This window comes from Aristolochia californica, unplaced genomic scaffold (assembly GCF_029961685.1).
Source record: "Aristolochia californica isolate CCGP_79_NKW_82.1479 unplaced genomic scaffold, dmAriCali1.0.hap1 SCAF_3, whole genome shotgun sequence".
Classification (NCBI taxonomy): domain Eukaryota; kingdom Viridiplantae; phylum Streptophyta; class Magnoliopsida; order Piperales; family Aristolochiaceae; genus Aristolochia; species Aristolochia californica.
The window spans coordinates 7,094,680-7,121,211 of record NW_027181992.1 but is presented as its reverse complement, the minus strand read 5'-3'; the positions used below and the strand labels follow the sequence as shown (position 1 = coordinate 7,121,211).

At 39.6% G+C, this 26,532-nt stretch overlaps 1 protein-coding gene across 1 annotated transcript; it reads left to right on the top strand.

The window, feature by feature from the left end:
* The first annotated feature begins 1,360 nt into the window (after nucleotides 1-1,360).
* On the top strand, nucleotides 1,361-24,534 carry LOC137960469 (uncharacterized). Its single transcript, XM_068808101.1, has 12 exons — nucleotides 1,361-1,448; nucleotides 1,565-1,673; nucleotides 2,992-3,072; nucleotides 8,697-8,810; nucleotides 8,937-9,128; nucleotides 9,214-9,348; nucleotides 10,084-10,565; nucleotides 10,795-10,894; nucleotides 22,978-23,037; nucleotides 23,118-23,210; nucleotides 23,350-23,469; nucleotides 23,749-24,534. The coding sequence occupies exons 1-12, from the start codon at nucleotides 1,375-1,377 to the stop codon at nucleotides 24,064-24,066; spliced, it is 1,878 nt and encodes a 625-aa protein (XP_068664202.1). The 5' UTR covers nucleotides 1,361-1,374; the 3' UTR covers nucleotides 24,067-24,534.
* The last annotated feature ends 1,998 nt before the right edge of the window (nucleotides 24,535-26,532 follow it).

Genomic DNA, 26,532 nt, shown 5'->3' with positions numbered 1-26,532 from the left:
ATGACCAGTTGAAGTATGAGAATGTTTCTGATAGGGCGGCCATCTGCCTCAAATCTAAAGTCCCTTGACTGCCAATTAAGGGTACTTTGCAGTAAGTCTAAATTCCTTTGATAGTGCTAGTCTCATTCATTGTCCCAGTCTCCTTTCCTTGCTTTATCAAAGAAAAAAGGAATTGAAATCCCTAAAGAATCGTAAAGCCATCAATGTAGTCTTGTTTAGTTATGCTCTCATTATCAGCAGAATTCATGATATGCATAAAAAACTGTTTTGCATTTATCTTTGCTTTAGTGGCATTAAAGCCTTCTTGATCACCGTTTGGATTTCTTTATAGTCTTTTCTCTTTGTGAGGAATCACTTGTGACCCTTTTTAGATTCAAAGATCATTCTGCAAATCCAGAAGGATTTCCCACAATCTCAAGAAATGGTAAAAGGATAAAAGAAAAATCTTGGCTCTGGTCACTTTCTGCCGTGACCTTGGTTCTAATTTGATGATTACTGCCAGTTTCTACTGACCCACTTCTTCCCAGGTTTCATTGATCCCAGATTGGTGTCACTTTGGTGATTATAACAGAAACAACATGATGTGATGGACCTTTCTTTTGTTGGGAAATGGAGTGGAGTAAATCTCATTATGGATGCATTAATTACGTTGTCGTTTCTACTTTCAATCTGCTTTTTGTTTTTGTTTTTTGCCTTAGTTTGAGTAAAAACAACATGAGATGAGGGAAATCTTAAGAGAGAGAACAAAAAGAGATGTTGGAGCTATCTGACTTTGTTCTGTTGGATTGGAGCCTTCTTCTTCTGCATTTGTTTCCTTGTTGTCTTCTTCTCAAGGAAAAAGAAACTCCGCATGACAGTGATGGAGGCCGCTGTGACTCGGGGGGGGAGTCAGCCGGGGTCCACGCTTGGTGGGAATGCGTACTGTCACATTGGTCACCTCTGCGATTTCACCAAATTATCCACAATTCTATATCGATGCTGTCTGTTTTGTTCCCTTCTTAGAGGGGTGTTTCGGTCATGTTAATGCAGAGGAATGAGATGGGGTGTTATGGTAATTTGGTGTTTCTACGGCTCCATGGGCATTTGCTTGCTTTACTGAAAGCGGAATAAAGCAGCATTTGCGAATCTCCAAACTCGACTGTCGGCGAGTTTTGGCGGTTGTTTTAACGGCAGCGGGAAGGAGTTGGACGTGTAACGAACGAAAGTGGAGAGTGGATTGGAGAAGGGAGAGAAGATTGAGTTGGGAGTCGGGGAGTTTGCATTAATGCGGGTGATCCAGATGTGATAACTTAAAATCAAATACCCGAAAATTCAGCTCCTGGAAATTTCGACTTTCGAAGACTCTGGTTTCTGGGTTATATCATATGCGTCAAGATGCTGTGTCTCAAGACCGAAACTCTGGAACACGATATGTATCCTTCTTATGGCGAGGTTCTGCGCTCGAAGTTGTGAGATTTTTTTCTTTTTCTTATCTTAATTTTCTTTCAGTGACTGTTGTTTTTCCTTTTTGGTGTACCTGTTTGTTTCTGATAGTTGTTATTATTTCATTTGGTTTTGGGAACAGTACCACCTCGGTTTATAAATTTCTACTAAAGAGTGATAGGACTTCTACTCATTCAAAGCGTTCGCTGTTTTCTTGGGGAGATGGGTCGGGGAGTTCATCTGGAGTGGAGGTGGGTATCGATGTATCTATGCCTGTTTTTTAATTTTTTTTTAATTTTTTGTTAAGTGGTTTGTGCTTTGTTCGGTAATTTCTGTCCTCTCTCAACGACCAGAGTTATTTTTTTTTTTTTCTCTGGAAGATGAAACACTTGATTTAAAAAGAAGACGGTTCCGTTTCTTTTTTCCTTTAGATTCCAAATATTTGCTTACTGGTCACTGAAATTGCAGTCAAGGTTGAAACATGATAAGAAATTTTTTGAAGTGCTGTTAAAGGAGGAGTTACAGGGAATAGAAAAGCATGAAGCCTCAGATAATATATTTAAAAAACAAATAGCACCTACTTTTTCGTTTTGTCTGTTTGAATTAGAGATGTATAAGAATCCTTTTGACAAGGCATCTTCTCTTTGATACTGTAATTTGTTTCGAAGAAATGGAAATGTTTTTAATTGTTGTTATTGTTATGTTTTCTGTTCAATGATCGATCGAGTTGGCCTCCTTATTAAGGGTACAGTTTCTGATCATATAGTAAAACAGATCCTCTACTAACCACTCATGTAAAAGTCATGAGAGTAAGGGTTGCAAGCTTTTCATTTCCTATAAAACACCTAGACAAGTATGCAAAGTATAATTGGTTAAGCAGCAGATGTGCTTGCCAAACAGGGAGCTACCATACAATCGCTTGATGTCAGGGATTTGCTCCCTCCTCTTTTGTAATTTCTCTTGTTAATATAAATATATCTTTATAAAAAAAAAGTATAATTGGTTAAGATTTTCCATTTTAGTTTTTCTCAGCTAGTAAGGAAGGACTACTTGAAGCATGAATCTAAGTTGGGTGCAATAGCTTAATCTCATCGATGCTCTTGTTGGATTTTCCTGTGTGTATATCTTTCACAGGCGGTTATTGAATGACAAAGAGGAATTTGGACTCAAAGTTTTGCTTCTCCTAATTTTTAACTGCCACTACATTTAAATTGAAGGAGTTATTTTTTATTCTTCTTTCTCAATCTCTCCTCCTGCACGTTTTATATTCTAATTGTTGTTGATTTAGCTGGTTTCTTTGAAACACTGAATGGGAGAAGAGATGCTGCTGTATATGTAATAGAAGCAGTAAATCTGTAAATATCTTTGCTCACTTAATTTAGGGGAAGCCATCCATTTTGTGTATCAGAATCCATACTCTGCACCCTCTTTCAGAATTGAAACAGAAAGTCAAAAAATATATTTTACTATATGACAGATTTTTTAATTTTTAATTTTTTGATATTTTTGAGAGGTTATCATTCTTCAGTATTGCTTTTGCTGATCTGGTTGGTTGTCATGTATTTCCAGGATATTCGCACTGGCAGTGACATAAAAGGGCAAACGCATGACAGGAAGACGTTCCTTTATAGATCCCAGCTTGAAAGAGAAGTAAGTGAATTATTTTTTACTGTTTTCATATAAAAAGCAACCTGCTGATAGCTTCAATGGAAGGGATGAAATCAGGGTATGGATTAATTTGGAGTAAGCTCTGTTAGTTGGAGAAGTTATGATAGTGACAATGCTGATGAAGCTCAATGTCTTTTACATAGAAAGTCAAATATTCTGGGTGTTTGTTGCAAAGACATGCATCTGTGCTTTAGAAGCATCTTTCTTATCTCAGTAGTTAGGGCAACCACTGTCACCGTTGTACAATCTAGCTAAAAGTCCTTGAAAGTGGCATGGCTTTGTTCTTAGGCATAGCAATAGTTGGTCTTGGTTGTTGTTAACTCGAACTAGATTTAATCTTTTTTTTTCTTTGATTAATCTGTTGAGGGCTTGCCTCGAGGTGCCTCTGAATAGACCTGTCTAGTTCTAGTAATTAATTTTCTTCATGAGCTGGTTTTGAGACCTGAGTGGTAGCTGAATTAGAAAATAGAAAAGGCATAACTATTTAAAAGCTCCTATTTAATGTTATTGCTCAGTTTTCTCTATTTATCAAGAAGTCTGAAAAGTTCAAACACTTATCTTGTCAGTTTTGACTATGACCTACATCTCATACAAATTTTGTACATCTCAAACACTTATTTAATGTTGGTCTTCTGTTTTATATCTTTTAATAAGTGAATTCTGATTAATCCAATCATAAGGAACAATACTGTTAGCATTGCTTCACAGGATATTAGAGTTCTTCTACATGGAATCTGCTATAATTGGGTTGGTAGTAATGCTGCACTTGTGGGCTAGTTTTTCTCAATATCTGCTCCGCTGTTCCTGCTTAACTATGAGCTGAGTTGGGCAACTTAAAACTGGCACTAGAGCTTGAGAATGTCTTTTGCCAGTTTCTGCAATTTTGTCAATCCATGCTAATTATGGGGGGGTTAGTCCACAATGAAGTGGAAAATTGAATTGAAGTGAGATGAATTGCTTCCACTTCAACTCATATTTGGGTGTTAGTCCAAGCCAGTTGAAGTAGCCGGAAAACAGATTCCAGTGTCATTTTCTAAATAAAGAAGAGAATGAGTAACCTTTATGATTATAGTTTATTATAAATTAAAACAATAATTACATGTGACTACAATAAATTATATAAAATTAGTAAAAAAATTTAAAAATAACATAAGGGAATATAATAAATAAACCTAATGGTTTAATTAATTATAACAATTGGATAATTAAACCAATTAATGATTATAGTTTATTATAAATTAAAACAATAATTACGTGTGACATGAATAAATTATATAAAATTAATAAAAAATTAAAAAATAACATAAGGGAATATAATAAATAAACCTAATGGTTTAATTAATTATAGCAATTGGATAATTAACCAATTAATGATTACAATTCATTATAAATTAATATACTAATTACGTGTGACTAGAATAAATTATATAAAATTAATAAAAGTTAAAAAAATAACATAAGGGAATATAATAAATAAACCTAATTGTTTAATTAATTATATAAATTGCATAATTAAACCAGTTAATGATTACAGTTTATTATAAATTAATATACTAATTACGTGTGACTAGAATAAATTATATAAAATTAATAAAAGTTAAAAAAATAACATAAGGGAATGTAATAAATAAACCTAATTGTTTAATTAATTATATAAATTGCATAATTAAACCAGTTAATGATTACAGTTTATTATAAATTAATATACTAATTACGTGTGACTAGAATAAATTATTTAAAGTACATAAAACAGTTAAAAATAACATAAATGAATATAATTAATAAATAAATTATTTTGTAATAACATAATATATAGTATAAAAATACTTAATAAATAAAATTAAAACACGTGACAAAAAGGTATAAGACAATAACGAATATAATTAGAGTAAATTATTTTTAACAACGAGTTTGTGCGTTTAACATTGTCAACTTACTAGTTTAGTTGATACGAACGACAACATACATGTTCAAATGCAATAAAGTACAACCATTAATAATCACTCCACATGCTAGTTGCTATAGCATCTCGAAATTGTGCAGCTCTAGTGGATTCTAATGCACGACGCCTCCGCATTGTTGTTGATAGGTTGCCTTCATCCCCAATCCCACGAGGACGTAATGCACGTCTATACCTAGGTTGAAATAGTATCTTCTCATCATGTATATAAGACATGTCAATAAAATCATTCTTGTATTCCTATTTTTGTCTTCCATGGAAACCTGCAAATACAATCACCACAACCACAATGACGACTACAACAATAATTCCTGTTTCTTCCTAAATGTCATAAACATAAAAACATACCCTTATCTTCAATCATAACCTATTTTCAATCATACCTATATAAAACCATCTCCAATCACACACCCACAATATTCATCCACACAATAAGAATACAACAATCATGAAAACCCAAATCTTAACCATAATAACATTCATAATCTATCAATGATATGTCTTATAAAGTCATAATTAAAAAAACATAATTAAACTTTAAAACAATCGTTCCAAAATACATAGTGTACTTAAAAACTATTGACTACATTTCACCAGCACAGTATTTAAGCTAATTAAGTCGCTCTTCCACTGGCAGCTTCGTAAACATGTCCTTCTTCATTGGTGTATTTAACAATAGAGGAGTGCGAAACTTCATCTCTATCGACAGGTCCGGGATTTCTGTGAGGGCTTCATACCAATTCTCTCTGGCGGTTTTATCATCTTTAGGTTGTAAAGATTGCAATAGGGTGGCAATTCTTGTCATTGTATCAACGAACGGTGGCCATTTGCGGTCTCTTTCTTTGACGACTTGAAGTTGACGGGTTAATACTTGGAGACTGATCAGGTGCCGACTCATTTTTTGTAAAGAATGGCGAAGGAGTATCTCTACCTAAATCGACATCCTCGAGCATGTCCAAGCGTGAATTTTCTTCCTCATGTTGGACATCATTGCACATGTCTTCGTCATTTTGACTTGCTCTCCCCATGGCTATTGCGTTTCCCACTACCAAAGCCAATTTGTCATAAAGAGGGCAACCTTGTTGTCTATACTTTTCAGCTTCTTTATGCTCCTTCAAGGATAAAACATCATTTAGACGACTTGGAATAGAGTTCTAGTAATGCGGAAAACATACAAAATGTTTTACAATCAATCATAATTTACTGACTTTGATATAGTCTTGCCATACAAAATGACATGCAGTAACTCGATGTGTGGTTGCATCCCAACCGAACCCACTAGTGTTGAGACAGCTTGTTACTGCTTGGTAAGTTTTCTTCCATGATCTTGTTCGATTCTTGAGCTGCTCAATAGTTTTTTTATTAGCTGTCTTCATTGAACCTATTGACACAGTCCAAATATACTTCATGCTTCCAAACCCCATTGGGCATCTTGTTCCCCATATTGACTTGCTCAACCAAGAGATCGAGCATTTTGTTGTCATCATCTAAGGTCCAAATGTCATATGATCGAGGAGTTTGTTGTCTTCTTCCAGCCATTTATAATCTAAATCCGAGATGATCCTCATGGAATTTTTTTTTATCAGACAACCATTACCCGTCGTAGTAACTAGGGACACACAGAAACACAACCAACAAATAACAAAATACCATGTGGTGGATATTTATAACACCAAAATCTCCTCACCACATGGCAAGAGCATTCCATAGCACTTCAAACATATTCAACAACATTCTAAAACATTTCAAACTTAATCTAACTAATTTCATTGCAGATGACTAGAACAATGCAAAAACAAACTCATGAAGTCCAAATTCACTGAACACCCCTGGAAGAGTTCCATATGACTTCGCAGTCACTACGAATCATACATTGTCATTGATGGGGGTCGGGTTTCGTTGGCTAATGGACGCCTGTGTAGGCGACTCAGCCTTGTTTGAATTGGACCATGTGGTGGATATTTATAACTCCAAAATCTCTTCACCACATGGCAAAAACATTCCATAGCACTTCAAACATATTCAACAACATTCTAAAATATTTCAAAATTAATCGAACTAATTTCATTGTAGATTACTAGAACAATGCAAAAACTAACTCATCAAGTCCAAATTCACCAAACACCCTTGGTAGAGCCCCATATGACTTCGCAGGCACTATGAACCGTACATCATCAGCTTTGTTTGAACTCGATTAAACCCCCTAAATCCTATACCCTAACCGAGAAACCTACAAATTAAAATAAACCCTAAACCCTAAACCCTAGTCCTTAAAACCCCTAGCCCCAAACCCTAAATGCTAGTCCTTAAAACCCCTAAAAGTCCCAAACCCTAAACCCTAAACCCTAGACCCTAAAACCCCTAAAAGCCCCAAACCATAAACCCTAGACCTTAAAACCCCTAAAAGCCCCAAACACTAAACCCTAAGAACTTAAAACACTATCACCCCAAAAACCGAGAACCCTATGTTTTTTTTAAAAAAAAACATAAACCCTAATTCCAGACCTAAAGACTAAACCCTAGACCTTAAAACCCTAAAAGTCCCAAACCCCAACTCTAATCCTGAAATTAAACCCTATCAACACGAATTTGAACCCTAAATCCCATAAACCCTAGCCCTAAATCCCACAATTAGGCCACAATCAAGATAAGTTACGCACAAAAATTAAAATTAACTCAAATACAACACTAAATTAGTTGAATTTTTTTTAGGGTTTTGGCTTACCTTCTGAAATTTGGGGGAAATCACCACTGAATGGGGAAATGTAAGCCCAATGGAAGAAATCGACGCCTAACTGTCGAAAATCGAAGAAGATTGAAGGAAATCGAAGGATATCGACACCGGAATAGGTTAAATCAAAGGAAATCGGGGGAGGAGGAAAGAGAAGAGCGAGAACGAGAAGGGAGAGGGAGGCCGAGAGTGAGAAGAGATGGAGGCCTAGAGGGAAAAGAGAGAGGGAGACGAGAGAGGGAGAAGGAAGAGAAAGGCCGAGAGAGGGAGATGGGGCGAAAACGAGAGATAACAAGAGAAAGTAGAGGGAGTAGAGAACGAAGATGAGAGCCAACAGAGGGAGTAGAGGGAGCAGAGAGAGCGAAAACGAGAGAAGAAGGTCGGGCAAAAAAATTCGTCAGGAGACGAAGGCCAAGCGAGAGGAGAGGAGAAGAGGAAATGAGAGGGATTTTTCGTTTCGGGGGGGGGGGGGGGAAGCGACGCCGTCGCTCGTGGTAAGTGAATGATTCGAAAAAAATGGCGGAATCAGTTTTCCGTCGTTTTTGCCTGAGGAGATGAAACGTGTTATCTCGCTTCAATTCAAATCACACTAACGCCTTATTTGTGATGACCTAGGTAATGCGGGGGGAATTCATTCCACTTCATTGTGGACTAACCCCCCTATGTTGGTACCTCATATCATGTTCCTTGTTTGTGTTGCAAAGTTTATTTCTTAAAGAATTGGGTGAGATATTGTTGTTTGGTCATTGTGTGAAACTCTTTGTGAAATGAACTGCATTTGTTTGAATGCAAAACCAACTATTTTTATCAAAAGCAACTGAAGAAATAGAGACTAGTATATGTAGTCAACCAATGACTCTTTGCAGCATAACATCTCCTTTCACTCTAGAAATGATGTTCTTTTGCAAATTACAGGTGGCACAGTTACAAAAGCAGTTGGAGGAAGAGATGGACTTGCATGTTGCATTGGCAAGAGCTGTTGAGCATTCTGCTGCACCTTCTGGTTCTCTTAACAAACTTCCAGATAAGGTACTCTCCTTATTGTAGCTTCTAATTCTGATTTCCTATGCTTTTCAGGTATTTGTAGGTTGCATATGTTATTGCTATTGGAATCTGTATTTCTTCTGTAACTGTTAATTTCTCTTGAATTAACAGACTCGACAGCTTTTAGCCAACATACAAGTGTTAGAGATGACAGTTTTGAAACTTGAAGAAGAACTAGTTACCTTGCATTTTCAGCTTAGTCAAGAAAGGAATGAGCGTAGGCTTGCGGAGTATCAGTTGAGGCATTTAACATCAAGTAGACCATCACCTCTAAATTGCCTTCCTACTTATCTAACCAAAGCGGTATTTTCTTTTCTGTATCTTTGCTTTTTTCTGATGTTGTCTGATTTTTCATCCTTGTTGATCGATTCTTACTTCTCATTGTCAGATGTCTCCTTCAAGAACTTCAGCTCATTGTGGTTCTCGGATGGCTGATTTACTGCAGCTAGATTTAGCTACTGGAGTTAGATGTCCCCAATTGGTTATTATTGACAGACCAAATAATGTGTCCACAAGAGAAGAGGTATTATTAAATTTGATAAGCATTATATCTAACTACATTTTTTCACATCACATAGATATTTGAACTATACCACAGACAATCTAGGTTGTTCCTATAATTTGTCCACTATGTTTCTTTCTTTTATTTTTTTTGTTCAAGTGAAATGCCAATGCTGTTTGTTGGTGGGTTAAAAAGTCACTAGCCTATAGTTGTACATATACTCCATGTTTCAAACTAGTGTGAGAGCAAGAGTTGCTTTGTATAGGAGAATAATCCCTTGTTCATTTGGGCATGAAAAGTTCCTATGCTAGTCATTTAGGGAGAAATTTGTCCAACTTTAGTACTGTTGATTGAACCTTTGGCTAAATGGGCATCTGAGGGGTTTCCTAATGTGAGATCTTGAGTTTAAGTATCACCTGGTCTTGTTGGCCTGTTTGTGTATAACGAACATTCATTAGAAAAAAGGTCAAATGTCATGCTTACCTTTGCCTCTCATCTTTGGCTAAATGGGCATGTGAGGTGTTTCCTTGTGTGAGATCTTGGGTTTAGCCTGTCTCACCGGTCCTGGTTTGGCCTATTTGTGTCTAACCTACATTCATTAGAAAAAATTCAAATGTCAGGCTTACCTTTTCCTCTCATTGCCGTTTTGAGTTTTTTGAACCATTTAAGGTTTTTCTGTGTTTGTATGTGATTTATTTAACTTTTGAATACAATGTTGGACTTGGATTAAACAAAAACACATGACTTTCTGCACAGGATGCAGAATCATGTGGTAGGAATGTTGAAGAGTTGATGGGCATTCAGGATCCACAGTCAGATGCATTTGAAGAGCTGGATATGAAGGGCCTTTGGAAGCATCCTAATAAGCTTTCAGAAGAGATGGTGAGGTGCATGAGAAATATTTTTCTCTGTCTTGCTCATTCCTCTAACATCAAATCCAAGCTGCCTTCTTCCAAGGATATCCCTTCTCTCCGTTCGCCCCGTGGAATCCTTTCCTCATCTTCCCTGACATCCTCTTCAGATTCATCGGTGAATCCATCACTCTTTAGGAGTTGGTCTGTTGAGTCACAGCATAGTTATGAAGGAGTAACTGGTGTGGATGCATTTGATCCTTACAGAGTTGATGGAAAGCTGAATCGGGTTAATGTAGGAAGATACAGTTCAGCAGTTGAGGTGTCATGGATGTCTGTTGGGAAAAAACAGCTAGAATATGCTGCTGTTACACTTAAAGGATTCAGGTTCTTTAAATCACTTACCTGCATTGGTTAAGATTTACTTGTTTGATTCCTATCGTTGTTGTTATTGTTATTGTTATTTTTGAAATTTATTATCAAATAATGAGACTTATCTGTTATATGGTAGAAATCTTCCTGTTGATGATCTATAGGAGAATAAACCTATTCGTTGGAGATTTTAAAAATTTTATGCAATTTTTCTGATCATGTGATTCCTTCGTGTGTAATGTAGATTTCTTGTTGAACAGTTGGTGAAAGTTAACCCAGCTTGCATGACCTCTAATGAAAAACTTGCCTTTTGGATCAACATATACAATGCCTTGATTCTGCATGTGAGTGCCTTTTCAACCGTTTCCTGGTTACAATGAAAATAAATTGCTGGCAGTGCTACTGTTTTTTCATCTTACAGCCTTGTTTTGCATGCCGTTATTGCCAGTTAATTTATGCTTCATTTAAACAAAATCTTTTGATCTATTGTCCGAGTTCCTTTCTTTTTTATGCCTTATTGTATATCTTTTAGTTGGTGAACAAGGTCTGGAACTTGGAACCTGCAACCTCATTGTTGGGTACAAGGTTCCTTGCTGTTGGCATCTTTTTATGAAGCCTTTCAGATGACCAAACAAAGTATTAAATCATATTTGAACAGTGTTGAACATTTTTTGATTAGGTTGTGAATATATTTTTTTAACTTTGAGAACCTGGCATCTCCTAATATAAGAATCTATTGCTGGAGAACAAGTTAATATGATGTTGTCTTGTACAACTACTACAAACAAAAAAAGAAAAAGTTTATTGAAATGTGCGATAGTAGCTGAAGGTGATGTGCTTCTTCATCATAACAAATCTCTAATCTATCTTAGGTCATCCAAATTTCAAACTCGTTGCCTACCTTTATAAGCTATTTGTTAAATGTAGTGTAAGGGACAGTTTGGTCATTTCTCATCGTCTGTATATTTCAGTTTAAGTCTCATCTGATTCAGCATGTTCAGAATAGTTTATGGTCTAAGTCTCATGTTGTTTGGAGGTGTAGTTATGAAGATATAAGGAGGTACATGTTGTAGGGGCAAAGTTGTCATTTGTTTTTTGAAATGATGCTGAAATTTATTATGAGAGCTCAAACGAGCAGATTACAAGAGGGGAAGCCTTCCCAAACAATGAGAGATTGCTGGGAGGTTCCGAATTTTGCCAATTTATCAGCCAAAGAATTGGCTAATCTAGGAACAAGGTTCCAATTACAATGAATGGATGACAGAATGTCAGCAATACAATCAGTAATTGGCCAGTGGCGCCAAGGGGGGGAACTATCTTTTGAACATCAGCTGATGACAGTCTTTGAGTCTCCTTCGATAAGCAACTTGCCATGAAGCCGCTCTTTAAAGATTTGGCGGCCGAATAGAAGATCACTCACTTTAGTAGTATTTGAATCAGCAATACCCACCTGCCCAGCATAGGATAGAATAGGGTCTCCACTGCTGTCTTTGAAAACACCACCAGTTCCACTCGGCCCAAGACAGCCTAAAACATTGCCATAAAAATTGAGTTTGATGCAGTCGTAAGGGGGAGGATCCCAGGTGGCCATAACTGGATTCATACAGGGGCCCACTAGATGCACGATCAAACCCCAATTTTCCCAAAGGGAAACGCCCGATAGAGAGGCAAACTCCTTCCTAGTATGTAACCAACTCGAGATAAGGCCCATTACTTGAGAAGCTGTATTATCCGGGGTGCTAGCCTTGGAGTTGAATCTCCGGTTATTTCGCTTGAGCCATAGGCACCATGGGACATGCGTAAGGCATGCCAAGAGAATTATCTTGCCCAACCTAGGAAGGCGGATCCCCATAACCATCTCATAGGTGCCGAAAAGGTCCTGATGTAGCCCCATTTGGAGTCCAATCTTCTGAAATATCTTCATCCAAACTTGCCAAGAAAAGTCACAATGTAAGAGAACATGTTGGACTGTCTCGTCGCACACACAACAAAGGGGACAAGTACGATCGGGGGCTTCCATGCCAGTTTATCAACTGCATGCTCACGAATAGTAATGTTGCTGAGTCTGGAGAGGAAAAAGCAAAAAACCGAAGTTTTCTCATCATTTAATCCCTGGCGAAACGTGAGATTCCATGAGTGATCTCTCCAAGAATCAACCACTGAGCAAGAGAGGTCCCTCTCCACCCTAGAGAGCCCCGGGAAGTTCTCGGAGAGGGGGCGGGGGCCGCACTATTCATCCGACCAAAAGAGGAGGTGTGAAAGGAAGTTGCATCTCTGAATATTAAGAGGACCTTTTGAATTGATTTCCATATCAGGGATAGGAGGCGAGTAGCGCCATTCTCCCTCCACCAAGCACCCGAAGGTTGAATTTAGAACTTGATCATATCTCCCCATAGGCTGTTATGCTTGATGTTGCAATTCTAGATCCATTTGAGCATAAGGGCATTGTTCATCTCCTTCGTAGGCCGGATGCCTAAACCACCCTGATTGTGGGGCATGCTAATATCATTCCAACTCACCAAATGATATCTGAAGGTGTCCTCTGATCATCTCCAGAGAAAACCCCGATTGATGGTGTCAATCCTGTTGTAAACGGAGGCTGGACAATGCATGAAGGATAATAAATAGTTTGGCAGTCCTGTCAAACAAGACTTGAGGAGAGTGAGTCGCCCTATAGTAGATAAAAACTTGCCCCTCCAAGTAGCTAGTCTCTTCTCAAATTTCTCAATAAGGGGGGACCAAAGCGTCGCCGAAGGCCGAAAGTCAAAGAGTGGGAGTCCAAAATATGTAACTGGCAAATTTCTTGCTGAGCACCCCAAATTGTCAGCCATACCCCGAAGCACAGGTGAGTCGATATGATAGCCTAGGATGTTTTCTTCCAGTTAATGTTCTGACCAGAAGCCAATTCAAATAGTCCCAATACAACACACGGTTTTCGGATTTGATCCATAGTGCCAACCCCAAAGCAAATGGTATCGTCTACAAATTGAAGGATCGACACATCAAAGGCTGCACAGTCCGTCGTGGGGAGGAGCCAACCCAAGTTCTTGGCCGAATAGATCAAAGAGGATAGATATTTCGCGACCACATTGAAGAGCAAAGGGGAAAGGGGGTCTCCTTGCTTGATTCCCCTGGATCCCTTAAAATACCCGTAGGCCGTTCCGTTGAGAAGAACAAAGTAGCTTGCATAGTAGATGCAACTTTGAATCCAAAAGCGCCATTTTTCCCCGAATCCCATCTTCCCTAGGGGAGTGTCCAGAAGCTTCCAATTAACTCTGTCAAAGGCTTTCTCATAATCAAGCTTTAGGATGAATCTGGGAAGCTTTAAAGCCTTAAAATGGTGAATGAGCTTGTGACATGCCATGACCGAATATAATATATTTCTTCCCTTAATACAAGGACTCTGGCCATGATGAATGACAATAGGGAAAACCGCCCTAAGGCGATTGGCAAGGAGGCACGCAAGCACCTTGTAGGCACTAATGGTGAGACTGATCGGCCAGAAGTATAGAAGTTCTGCCCCTTCTTTTTTAGGGATGAGGTCAATAAACGAAGCTTCGATACTCCTATATCTGATGCCATGCTGATAGAACGAGTGGACCATGTAGGCAATATCGTCTTTGATGAAGGGCCAACACTGGCGATAGAATCCTCCGTTGAAACCATCCGGGCCCAGAGCGCGATCCAAAGGAAGACCCAGTGTTGCTTTTTCAATTTCCTTACTGGATAAAGGGAGCTCGATGAGACTAGTTGAAGCCAAAGGAATAATCTGAAAATGAACCCTTTCGAAGAAAGAGCGAATTGATTGGCAATCAGAATATAATTCTACAAAAAAGTTCACCAGTGAGTTTGAAATAAGGGATCGATCCGAGTTAATCTCACCATTAACGCTGAGCGTGGTGATGCTGTTGGCTCTTCTCCGTGGAGAGGCGACTGCATGAAAGAATTTATAATTGGCATCCCCCTCAACGAGCCACTTAAATCTTGCATGCTGCTTCCAATACACGAGCTTACTATGAGCGAAGGACTGCATTTACCCTTGGAGGGCATATCTCTGGGTTACTTCCGAGGAAGAGAGGTTTCTAGATTCCTCTTCAGAGTCAAGAGTGGACATCTGAGAAAGGACGGAGGCTCTCTCGGCTGAGGAAGAGGCCTTTCTCACAGAGGCCCAAGATCGCAGCAACGGCTTCAACATCTTGAGTTTGGCTGGGAAAGTCCACTTGTTCGGGCCAACCACGACCATCCTCTCCCAGAAGGACTAGATGGAGGGGTCAAAAGAGGGGTCCACCATCCAATCATTGTTGAATCTGAAAGGGGGGGCCCCAGCTGCTGAAGTGAGTATCAACCATAATTGGCCAATGATCGGAAATGACCCTATTGAGAACTTTGCTTGTGACATTGCTGTATAATTGGAGCCAATCGTTGTTGGCTAAGAAGCGGTCAAGCTTGGAGAGGACGGGGGGCTGTTTGCCATTTGACCAAGTGAAGGTCTTCCCAGATAGGGTATCCTCATCAAGATCCCAACTGCCAATAAAGTCTGCAAATAGCCTCATGGAGGTAGTGATTCTCCTGGAGGGCGGGGATTTCTCATGGCAAAAGTGGGTAACATTGAAATCCCCTGGGTAACATTGAAATCCCCCGCAAGTATCAGAGGAATGGGCCACCTCTGACAAGTCCTCAAAAGGTCATCCCAGAAGAGATGTCTCTCATGGTGTCTAGTAGGACCATACACACCCATAAGGCACCAAATGTTTCCCGATCCTTTTCTCTCCGCTTGGTTCCAAGGGAGTAAGTGCCACAACAATGATCAAGCACCTCAATGGTATTAGTGTCCTACACCATCAGAATGCCACTAGCCGATCCAATCGCATCCACAAAAATCCATCCAGGCTCCTTAAAAGGCCACAACTCCCGGATATATCAAAGGGGCAGAGAAGCCGCCTTGGTTTCTTGAAAAATAGCAACATTTGCCTTGGTAGAAGCAAGCAGGTCCCGAACTGAGGCACGACGACGCCGGATCCAATTCCACGAACATTCCAAGAGAGAATGGCAGGCTGGAGGGAGGGACTATCGAGGAGGCAATTGGAATAACATCAATGCCAGTTGTAAGAATGGCTGGGGGAGGACGCATCTGCTGGGGAGAAGAGACCGGGGTTGCCGCTCTCAATGTGCGGACAGGCTGTGAAGAATCTCTAGATTCAGCTGCAGGGCTTGAGGTCACATTTTTGAAGTCTTCCATATTTGCCAACCCAATGCGGATCCAGAATCGGGCATTATCCACCATAATGCATCGGAAGTAATGTCCTTCGCAAGGACGAATAGGATTGATGAGGACCTGAGCCTCATCAAGGTGATGCCAGTGTTCAATAAGAGGGTCCAGAGCAATTATGGAGCCAAACTCCGAGGTGATGCTCGTGAAAACCTCATTGTGCCATAGTTCCGCAGGGAGGCCGATGACTGTAGCCCATTGCCCAAATTGACTAGAAAGAGTCGAGGGGAGCCAATTTGATATCCCAATGATGCCCAAGGTGGTGTGGGGTGTGAGAGCAAGGGCCACAGAAGACTCTTGCTGGGTTTCAAAATGAACAAGCCAGGGTTGAGGTAGGAAATTCTGGGTGTGTAGGGGAGGCTCTGGTGTTGTCGCTGGAGCTGGGGGCTCCCCCTGCCGGAGAGAGGCTCTAGATGGCTTTTGCGAACTTTCTTCCAGCCAAATCCCGAGTTGGTGGCCTCGGGAATATAGATCTTGGCGAGCACTGTTGAGTCATGCCGATGTACGACACTCTCTTCTTCCCCGAAAGGAGCTCACCGATAGAAAGAAAATCGAATCCCTTGTCCAAAGTTCATGGGTTTGATTGGCTTCGTTCGTGACTCGTTGGAACTGAAGTACGAAGCTTGAAATGGCTTCCATCGGAACACATATGAAGGACATCTTCGATTTGATGACAGAGGAGATGCGAATCACCTGTCCGGAGCTCCGGGCGACTATCTCCACTGTAACTTTGTTCTCTTCGTAACTGAAACGAAAAGGATGGTTCCTCTTATTTCGTCGAGAGATCGTCTTCCAAATGGCGTTGAAACCTTTCGTAGGAGGTTTCCGAGCGTCTGGAGTGGCATTTTTCTAGGTTGGATCTTCTGTGTCTTCTCGGTGAGACGACGTCGGAGAAGGTGGTTGTGTCCTTGCCAGAAGTCTGTCGTCGTGGGTTCTGATCACCAGCCGTGGGGATGGTGACCGGAGAAGGGTCCCGACTCATTTTCGAAAATCAGCGCACGTTAGCGCACTCGAAGCTAACAGCGCACAATACACATCGATCTCCTCTCGATTTTCATGCAAATCACCTCTCACGTTGCTCTCGCTCTCTCGGGGCAAAGTTGTTGTTGTAAATCTATCCACTTAAAGAGAATTAAAAGAGAGATGGAGCATGGTTTTTCTTCCCATCTATAGCTGACTTACAATATCTTTTGGCACCTCCTTGTTCTCCCTACTTCTTTCTTCTCTTATACACTTTTTCCTCATAATTTCACATGGTATCAGAGCACTAAGGCTCTGGTTTCAAGTCCGTGAAACTCTCTTCTTTTTTAATCCAGCATCTTCTCAGAGAAAGGAAGCTCAGGTTTTTACATTGGTTGAAAGTCAAAGGTATTTTTTATCTTTCTTCTCTGTCATTGCCCCCAAGAGGGTTCTTTACTTGGGAATTTCCCATGTCCAATGTGCACGCATCCCCAAACCACGGCCTGGTACTTGTGTCGCCTCTAGGAGGGCTGATGTTAACCTAGATTTTGCCCATTTTGGTACTTTTTGGTTGAAATTACTTCTATTCCAGACTTTGTGTATTGTTGGCTTGTTTGTAACTGTTTGACAAAAACCCTATTCTGCATAGTGGGGTTCACATAGTCTATGCAATATATAGTTGAAGTAAATCTAGTAATTGATTGTTTCGTTTTCCTATGGTTGATTCAGTTGAGATAATTACTCCCTCAAAAGAGTTTGGGGGCTCTGAAGCGAAAGATATGATCTTGATTATCACAAAAAAGTTGAAAATTACTCGAGTTGCTCCAAATCTTTTCATCTTTGTTTATTTGAGATGATCTTCCTATTTCCCTTATCGATGATTGAGAAGTAGAAGACAATCAAGTCACGACCTGGTTATTTAACAATATGGATTCAAGGTTGAAAAATCAAATCATGAACTGTGAAACAACCAAGGAAATGTGGGTGTCCTTGGAATCATTATATGAGCAGGAGAGCCACTTGTCTTGAGTCTACCGCTAAACTCTTCAGCCTTAAGCAAGGTGATAGATTAGTCGATGATTATTATAGTGAACTACAAGGTGTCCTACAAGAAATCAACATGTTTCATCCTTTCATCACTGATAAAAAGGAGCTTCTTAAGCAACTACGGTATCCACATTTCGTAAAATTTTTAGATGGATTGGGACGGGGCTCAGTTGCTAGCCTCAGATGATGTTCCATCACTTTCTACAACCTCTAACAAAGTTATGCGGGTAGAGACTGTGATTATATCCAAAGGAAGCAAAGATAGGTAACTGATCTCATCTTCCTATTGCTAGTCGTAAAGGTGTCCGTTTGTCCGCTCGTCATCCATTGTCCAGTTATGTCTCATTTGATTCCTTGTTTGACAAGTATAAGCAATTTGCTTTTTTATTGTCTTCCTATACTATTTCTTCTTCTGTATATGATGCTCTTACCTCCATGGAAGCAGGTTATGGATGTTAAGATGGAGGTGTTGATTTATAGAGGTACATTGAGCTTGTGTGATACTCTCTTAGGTGCCAATGTTGTGGGCTGTTGTTGGATAGACACTATTAACTACAGAGCAAATGGTTGAGAGTTATAAAGCTCGATTTGTTGCAAAGGAATATACTCAGACATATGGTATTGATGTTTTTGAGGCATTCTCACCTGTTACCGGATTGGCTTCCTTTCGTTCCGGGTGTCTATTGTTGTCAACCAGGATTGGCCCTCTTATATGATGATTTAGAAGAAGAAGTTTATATGGAGCAACCTCCTGGGTATGTTACTTAGGGGGAAACTGGAAAAGTCTACAAGCTGAAGAAGGCAATTTATGGCTTACACAAAGTTAGTGATAGTTTGAGAAATTTAACCAAGTTGTGATGTCCTTCGATTTTTCTTGAAGCCACATTGATCATTCTCCGTTTGTCATGAAAAAGCTCATCTGGATTATAGTTTTTCTGGTGTTTGTTGCTTTCTAAGTTGACATGATTTACACTCGAAAGATAGATCAAACTGCATAGAAGGAAGGAAATGATGAAGCTTACCCGTAAATGGATGTCTCAAGCGCAAGTGCCACGTATATGGTGAAGTATGGGTGGATAAAGCCATAACCTTTGGAACATTCATGCCATCCAACAAATAGAGTCCACCATTCTCATGTTCGGAAGCAATCTTGGCTTCATCTGCAAATCCTGAAATAAACTTGTAGGATAAAAAATTACAGAACAGTTCAAGGATATAGTAATATTAATAACAAATAACAGGTTAGTTGGAAATGTAGGTACCAATAAGACATTTGATAGAGACATATGCGGAGTGGTTTGTACTACACTCTCACTAGGGGTGGCATCGAGCCAAGCCGAGCCCGAACTTGCCTCTGTTCGAGCCGAGTTTGCATTAAATATTTTGAACTCGAGCTCGAGCCGAGCCCAACCTCGAGCCTAAAATTGTTATCGAGCTCGAGCCCAATAATTTTAACCGAGTTCGAGTTGAGCTCGAGCTTCAACATTCATTTAAAAATTTTCAAAAAATACATGTCTCGAGTTCGAGCTCCAACATACATTTAAAACTTTTCAAAAAATACATATTAAATAAATTGTATATAAAATTATGCATACATTTTACATAAAATTGGGCATACATTTTACATAAAATTGGGCATGACCTCTACTTAAAATTGGGCATAAGGGTGGCATCGAATTGAGTTGAGCCCGAACCTTCCTATGTTCGAGCCGAGCTTGATTTAAATATTTCAAACTCGAGCTCGAGCCGACCCTAGCCTCGAGCCTAAAATTGTAATCGAGCTCGAGCTCTAGCCGAGTTCGAGCTTAACCTATATTTAATACTCTACATAAAATATACGTCAAATAAATTATATATAAAATTATGCATACATTTTATAAAAAGAATGATAGGGGAGGTTCAAAATTGAATCTCGATAATGGATTAGAACGCACTAATATTAATCTTTTTTAGCCCAAATGTTGTCTAGCTTATTTTGTAATTTTTGAATCTGGCCATAAATTTACTATGGCCTCCTTAGTGCCCTTGGTTGAAAATTTATATTCTAGGAAAAACTAGAAATATTTTTCCTAGGATACATATTTCCAAAAAAACCTTTAAATAAAATCCTATTATTATTAGTGACTTACTAGAAAATTACAAGAAATATTTTAAAATTTTCTTAGGAAAGTTAAATGGACCTCTTATTACCTCTTCTAGGGAAATAAATAAAAATTAATAATTAATCTAACTTAGGTCCTCTGGTTTCCGCCGAGGACGAGGAGCTACATGGAGGGAAAAGCTTCCAGCGGCGCTGGCAAGGAACTTTCGTCGGGGATAATGGCTGCGACAGAAACAAAGGCAAAGGCAGACGAGGGGGAAGAAATTGAGCGGTGGCCATAGAATCGACGGCGACGGAAAGGCAGAAGGCGGCCGGCGAGGCAGCTGTCGACGGCGGGAGAGGCAGCCACAACAACGGACAGGAGGGGCTCAACGGTGACGAGGGGAGGAAGAAGCTCTCGCTCCGCTCGGCGCACCAGCTCTTCGTCCCGCTCCCCGGTCCCGACTCCCTCAAATCCCCCGAATCCCCCGCCGCTCGTTAAATTAATGAGCTGGCTCGCGAGCTTTCGAGCCAAACCTTGATTCGGTCGAGCTTGGCTCGTTAATTTAAACGAGCCGATCTTGGATCTCGAATTCGGCTCAAGATCCAGGTATACCGAGCCGAGCTCGAGCCGCTCACGAGCTGGCTTGTTTCGAAGGCACCTGTAACTCTCACCATGGACCTTTCAACAAGAGTGGCAGTCCAGTAATTTTGTGAGGCAAGAAATGATGAGAACAAAGTAGGCATACCTGACATATGTGTAGGTGTTCCAAAATCAATGAACGAGGATGGACTGACGCATGTAATGCAATAATATCTGCATTCATCATCGTTGTATTGGCTATGGATGAAGGTCTGGTGTCTTGACTCGTGGAGGAGGATGAAGTGGGTGTCAATTGGCTCAAGCGCTGAAGTAGCTGTTGAATTTCCCCTTGAGTTTCACTTTTGGGCTTTTTCTCATCTGTGGCTGAATGGAGTTTGCCCATGCTGGTTTTCCAAAAATTTTCCAGCATTTGTCAGAAAAATGATTATTTCTCCTATAGTGAATACATCTTCTATCACCCTTATCACCATGACCTGGTCCGTCAAATTGAGATCAAGTGTTGATGCTTCAGTTGGTGCCACTTCTTCCTCACCGTTATTTACACACACTTTCGGCCTGAATTACAGGATTAAAGGCTTTTTCAAGGGTAACTACTTCATCATCAACTAACATTTTTGCTCGGATATTCTAATCTGAGTCCTTCTAGGAAGCGTGCTATTTGAATTGGATTCTTTTCTTTCTGAAGCTGCTCTGCATTTGTGGTAAACGGATGGAAAACATTGATTTCTTGTAGTATACCCTTCATCTCAGTAATATGATTTGTGATGGATACCTTGTCGCGTGCTGAAATATTTGGAATATAGATCATATACATTTGACAAATTACTCTCCTAAGCAAAATAGATTCCAAGGTTAGCCAAATCTCTCTAGAGGTCTCACAATAGAGGTCTCACAACTCATCGCTTGATCATTGAATTTGGTATCCGTATTATTAACTAACCAAGTCATAACCTGGCTGTCTTCAGCTTCCCAGTCTTCTGTCATAGGACTAGGGGATCCTCCTTAAGCTATTTCTCTTTCCTTTTTGCCTTCGAGAACATAAAAACTGATCGAGGCCAATTCAAATAATTGTTCTCATACAATTTGACTGAAGTAATCTGAATTGAATAAGAATCCTTGCTCTCAGAACTTCTAGAAGAGATAACAGAGGTAATAACTTCTCTGGAATCAGCCATCTTATCACAGTCCAAATAATACTATTATTCAAGAACAACCACCACAAACTACAAACCACAAAAGAACATGAAGAGCAAAACAGACTGGTCTTGAGCACTATGCATAGATGCAAGTGGGTTCCACAACATACAAATTAGGGCTAGCTGTAGTACGGTCAACTCAATATTTCAACCGTTGTTGAACACCAATCAGCATTAATGACAAGTCAAATCTTCAATTTATGCATACAGAAGCACGGTCTGCGCAGGTATAGGCCTGACCAGATTTAGGTCATGGCAGGCCAAACCTTCTAGGGGTACAACCAAGCATAGGAACTACTCAAAAGGCAACGCAAGCCATCAACCAAGTTGTTATGGCAGAAAACAAAAGGAAGAGATCTAACCTCTACTCAGATGTGAAAAATTTGTGAAATCCCCAAAGTAGAGGTCGCAAGTCTGTAAATAGGAAGAAGAAGGCTGAATGGGGCTCATAAGGCTCGCACTTCACTACCCTGATACCATGAAAAGTCGCAAAGATAGAGAGATAGAAGAAGGAAGAAGAAAAATGAGAGGGAGAAAAAAGTGTGCGTTGAATAGGCACATGTTGGGGCTGAAAACTCGAGCCCTTTCTTCTAAATAGACCACTTAAATAAAAAATGAGATAAATCATTACATAAAATCCAATAAATCCCTAAATACTTATCAGAATGAATAGAAATTTGAAACATAAACTGCTACCCTGATGACTAACTTACTGCAACTCCTAGAAGGGCATGTAAATAAATAGGAAATGACCAAAATGTCCCTATACATGTATTTTAATTGTAATAACATCAAAACTACCTGAATGTTAGGACATCGTATGGCTCATGCTGTGCTTGAACCTATTGAACTGGCTTGATCCTGACTTGGGCCAGGACACTTGGTCAGTGGCTGGGTTGAGTCTTAAAGTATTGACACAATGATGCCTTTCTGTGCTTTGCACCTGTAAAATGACTGAGTGCTATAAAGATAGTTGCATTTGTGCCAGCTGGGATTTTCATTATACATGGAAACCAGGGATATGCATAATGTCAAGTCTTAAGTTTAGGGATGACTCGATCTTCTTTCAGGACTTGAAACCTGAAGAAGCTATGTGATTTTTAGGGTGGAAATTTTTTTGATTTCTTACCCCCACATACTCTTTTTTTGCCTAAAAATTGCTGGTTGACTTTCTTACTTTCATGTCTCACATGTCATGTTTTGAGGTGATGTGCCCGCCTTATTTTCTTAATACAGGACCTTGGCTGAGATGTGTGATAATATGTTTCCAGGCTTATCTTGCATATGGAGTTCCAAAAAGTGAGATCAAGTTTTCCTCTTTAATGCAGAAGGTTTGCTTGAAAATCAAACTTTTCTCCCATAATACTGATGGTTCCATTTTCTTCAGACTGAGATGTCAAAATTTTCATAGGTGTCTTACACTGTCGGAGAGCATTCGGTCAGTGCTGCTGAAATTGAATACAACATTCTAAAGATGAAACCTCCTGCGCATCGCCCACAAATAGTATGACTATTTTCTTTTATTCAATTTTTTGCATGATTTTAGCAAACTGCTTGGCGGCCTACACATGCATGTCTTTTATGTGCTTATTTTTTGGACTGTATTCAACCCTTCTATATTAGTTTCCTGTTTCTCCTTTCAGGCCTTGGTTCTGGCTTTGCATAAGTTCAAGTTATCTGAGGAACGGCAGACATACTCCATCGATAGCTCTGATTCCATGGTTGCATTTGCTCTTAGCTGTGGGATGTTTTCTTCTCCTGCTGTAAGTAAACATTGTTTCCTTTGAATGTTAAGTTATACAAATGATCATGTGGCTAGAGGTAGTGCTGTAAAAAGTAGTATTTTTTACTCTGCTACAGCAGTAAACTGTGGAGACATTACTTTCCAAAAATCAGAAGAAAAATTAGAGTGTGTACAAAAATTAGATTATGTGAGTCATGTGCCATTCTTTTCAGAAATTTGACATCCAGTAGTAGGGATATAGCTTTCCTTTTTTTTTTTCTTATATGTAAAAAGTCAAACTTGTCTATATTTGGCACAGGTAAAAATCTTCACGCCGGATGATGTTCGAGAGCAGCTCCATGAGTCCCTGAGGGATTATATCCAAGCATCAGTGGGTATAAGTAGTAAAGGGAAACTGCTGGTGCCCAAGCTACTACACTGTTATGCCAAAGGTATAGTAGAGGACTCACTGCTGGCAGACTGGATTTGTAGCTACCTTTCCCCTGAACAGGCATCTATAGTTCGAGACTGCACCTCACATAGGAAGCAGAGACTCCTAGGTGCTAGGGGATTCACCATTGTCCCTTTCGATTCAAGATTTCGTTACCTGTTTTTGCTGGAAAATGAATCCTGTTAGATCCCTTGGTTTGAAGGGATTGGCTATTGTAAAGTTAGGCTTCAGTGGTTGGAAACCAGGGCCCTAGAACAATTTGGGTAATATCCATGCAGGGGCAAGAGGCTGCAGTCAATGGGCTGTGATGGTTGCACCAGCATTGATTTTTTGTGATCGGTTCTGTGGACTGAGAGGAGAGCTAGCTGTGTAGGTTTGTGTACAGGCGAGATTGAAGAGGTATTTGGATCAAAATGAAGTGATCAATAAATAAGTCCGTTCATTGCATTCTTTTTCTTTTCCACTTGAATTGTATATCAATGTTGCACCACCTCTATTCAGAGCTGTTTCAGGTTTGCTGTGGAGAAATCTGCAAGGCTCATACAGTTTGCTTTGTTTTCATGGTTGAGTGTTGATCTTCACTTTTCAGTGTTTTACTTTCACCAGGTGAGAATCATTGTATTACATGAGCCAAATACTAGTTTCTCTGTGAAATTTATGCGATAATGTTGTATATTTTGTTGAAATTTTAATTGAAAGTAAAATCCTCATAGATGATGAGTTGAGTATTGTATGTTTGGTTTAAGCTTAACTAAATTCTGTCTTATCCAAGTACTAATTACTGTACTGGATAAAATTTTGTTGAAGCTGTAACTTCATGATCTGGTCTTTAATTTTGTTGATATCATTTTGAGAGCAGGAGGCATTCTGATAAAAATCATACCATTAGAAACAAGTTGAACACTCCACCCAACCCTTCCCCTTTAAAAAGGTAGGTTGATCCGGAAGTAGTGGATCATATCTCCGGGTCAGAAAACTCTGGCCCTTGCGTGTCGCCATAAAATCCAATTCTGGTCGAGCTAAAGATGTTCCCGAGAATTGAAGTAGGCTTATTATCCCTGGACCCTCGTTTAGGGTCAGATTCACGGCTTAGTGTCTTAAAATAAAAAATATAATTAAAATAATTACGGTTATAATATCAATGAGTGATTCTAGTATTAAGATATATTAATATATTAATTAATAAAATAAAATAAAATATTAATTAATTATTTTAGTTTATTATAAAATAATATAATAATTACATGTTATTAGAATAAATTATTTAAAATAATTAAAAATTTAAAAATGAATATAATAAATAAATAAATTATTTTGTAATAACATAGGATATAGTTTAACATTAAAACTCACTAATTTAATACAAAATAAAAAAATACATAATAAATAAATAAATATATTAATTTATCAATATCATAATATATTATTTACATATTATTAATTAATAATATATTAACAAAAAATAAAAACTAATGGTTTAATAATTGGATAATTAAACCAATTATGACGATGGTTTAATTTTTCCTAATTAGGAAACATTAAACATTATCTTCCTGCGCGTCATCTTCCCTAACGGCAGGCCAACGGGCAACGACGACACTCCGACGGTACGCCGAGAAGGAGAAAAGAGGGAGGCCGAGATGTGCTTTGCCACGGAGGTCAAGGGGGGGGAGGGTCGGCGCAGAGAGGGAGACCGGGAAATCCAAAGGCTCTGCGACAGAGGCTCAACCTCCCGTGCTCTGCGACGGAGGTCGAGAGGGAGAGGGAGAGGAAAGGGAGGCTGATGGGAGAGGGGGAAGAGGGACAAGAAAAAAAAAATTTGATGAAGGATCGCGGGGGCGGAGGGGAAGGAGCAACGGGGGAGGAGGGGAAAGAGCAATGCGCGTCGTCCGCTTCAATCGGCTGATTTACAAACAGGTATGAATCAATTTTTCCCGATTTTTGCCTGAGAAAAAATAAAGTGGTGTAATCTCACTTTAATATAATTTATTCTACTAACGTTATTATTTAATGAACTAAATAATACGGGGGTATTCATTCCACTTAATTGTGGACTAACCCCCCTAAGAAATAGCTCTAATAAATAGCTCTGTCCACCGGATCACGGCGCTTGTCGGCAGATGATGAGCACAGAACACCAGGGCCGTGGCAATTGCTACCAAAGCATCAACATCTTCGGCAAACGAAAACTAGAGCACATCGAGGGAGTCGCTTTCAGGAGAAGCATCGGGGAGGAGCAGGTCCACAATCTGTTTCCCAACCAGCGAACGGAATACGAATTGGAATTGATGCGTCCTAATTCCAAATTCCAATCAAAACGATTGTGAATTTGTTGTTGCTTTGTTTGCTATAAACGCGCATCCCTAATTTGTCGTTCGGGATTTCGGAAGGCAGAGAGCCGCCGAAAGCGGAGAGCCACAGGTCTGGACGCGCTTGAGGGGAGCGAGAAGCGCTCGCTTCCATTCAGGCTTTAGCGCGTGTTAAATGAGATGTCTCTCCAAGCGGACTATCACCAACCTGTCCTCTCCAGTCTTCACTCTCGAGTCATGAGAGCCTTTTTCTACTATTGCGTGATGAAAAATGGGAGAGGCATTGGTGAAGGACCAAGGATTGATCAGTGAAGGACCCCGTCTTTTCTTTCTGGTAGTTTTT

Coding starts and splice junctions, on each gene's coding strand:
- LOC137960469 (XM_068808101.1), top strand. CDS start 1,375: ATGCTGTGTCTCAAGACCGAAACTCTGGAACACGATATGTATCCTTCT. Junction 1,449..1,564: donor GAGGTTCTGCGCTCGAAGTT/GTGAGATTTTTT, acceptor TTTTGGGAACAG/TACCACCTCGGTTTATAAAT. Junction 23,038..23,117: donor TTTCCTCTTTAATGCAGAAG/GTTTGCTTGAAA, acceptor AAATTTTCATAG/GTGTCTTACACTGTCGGAGA.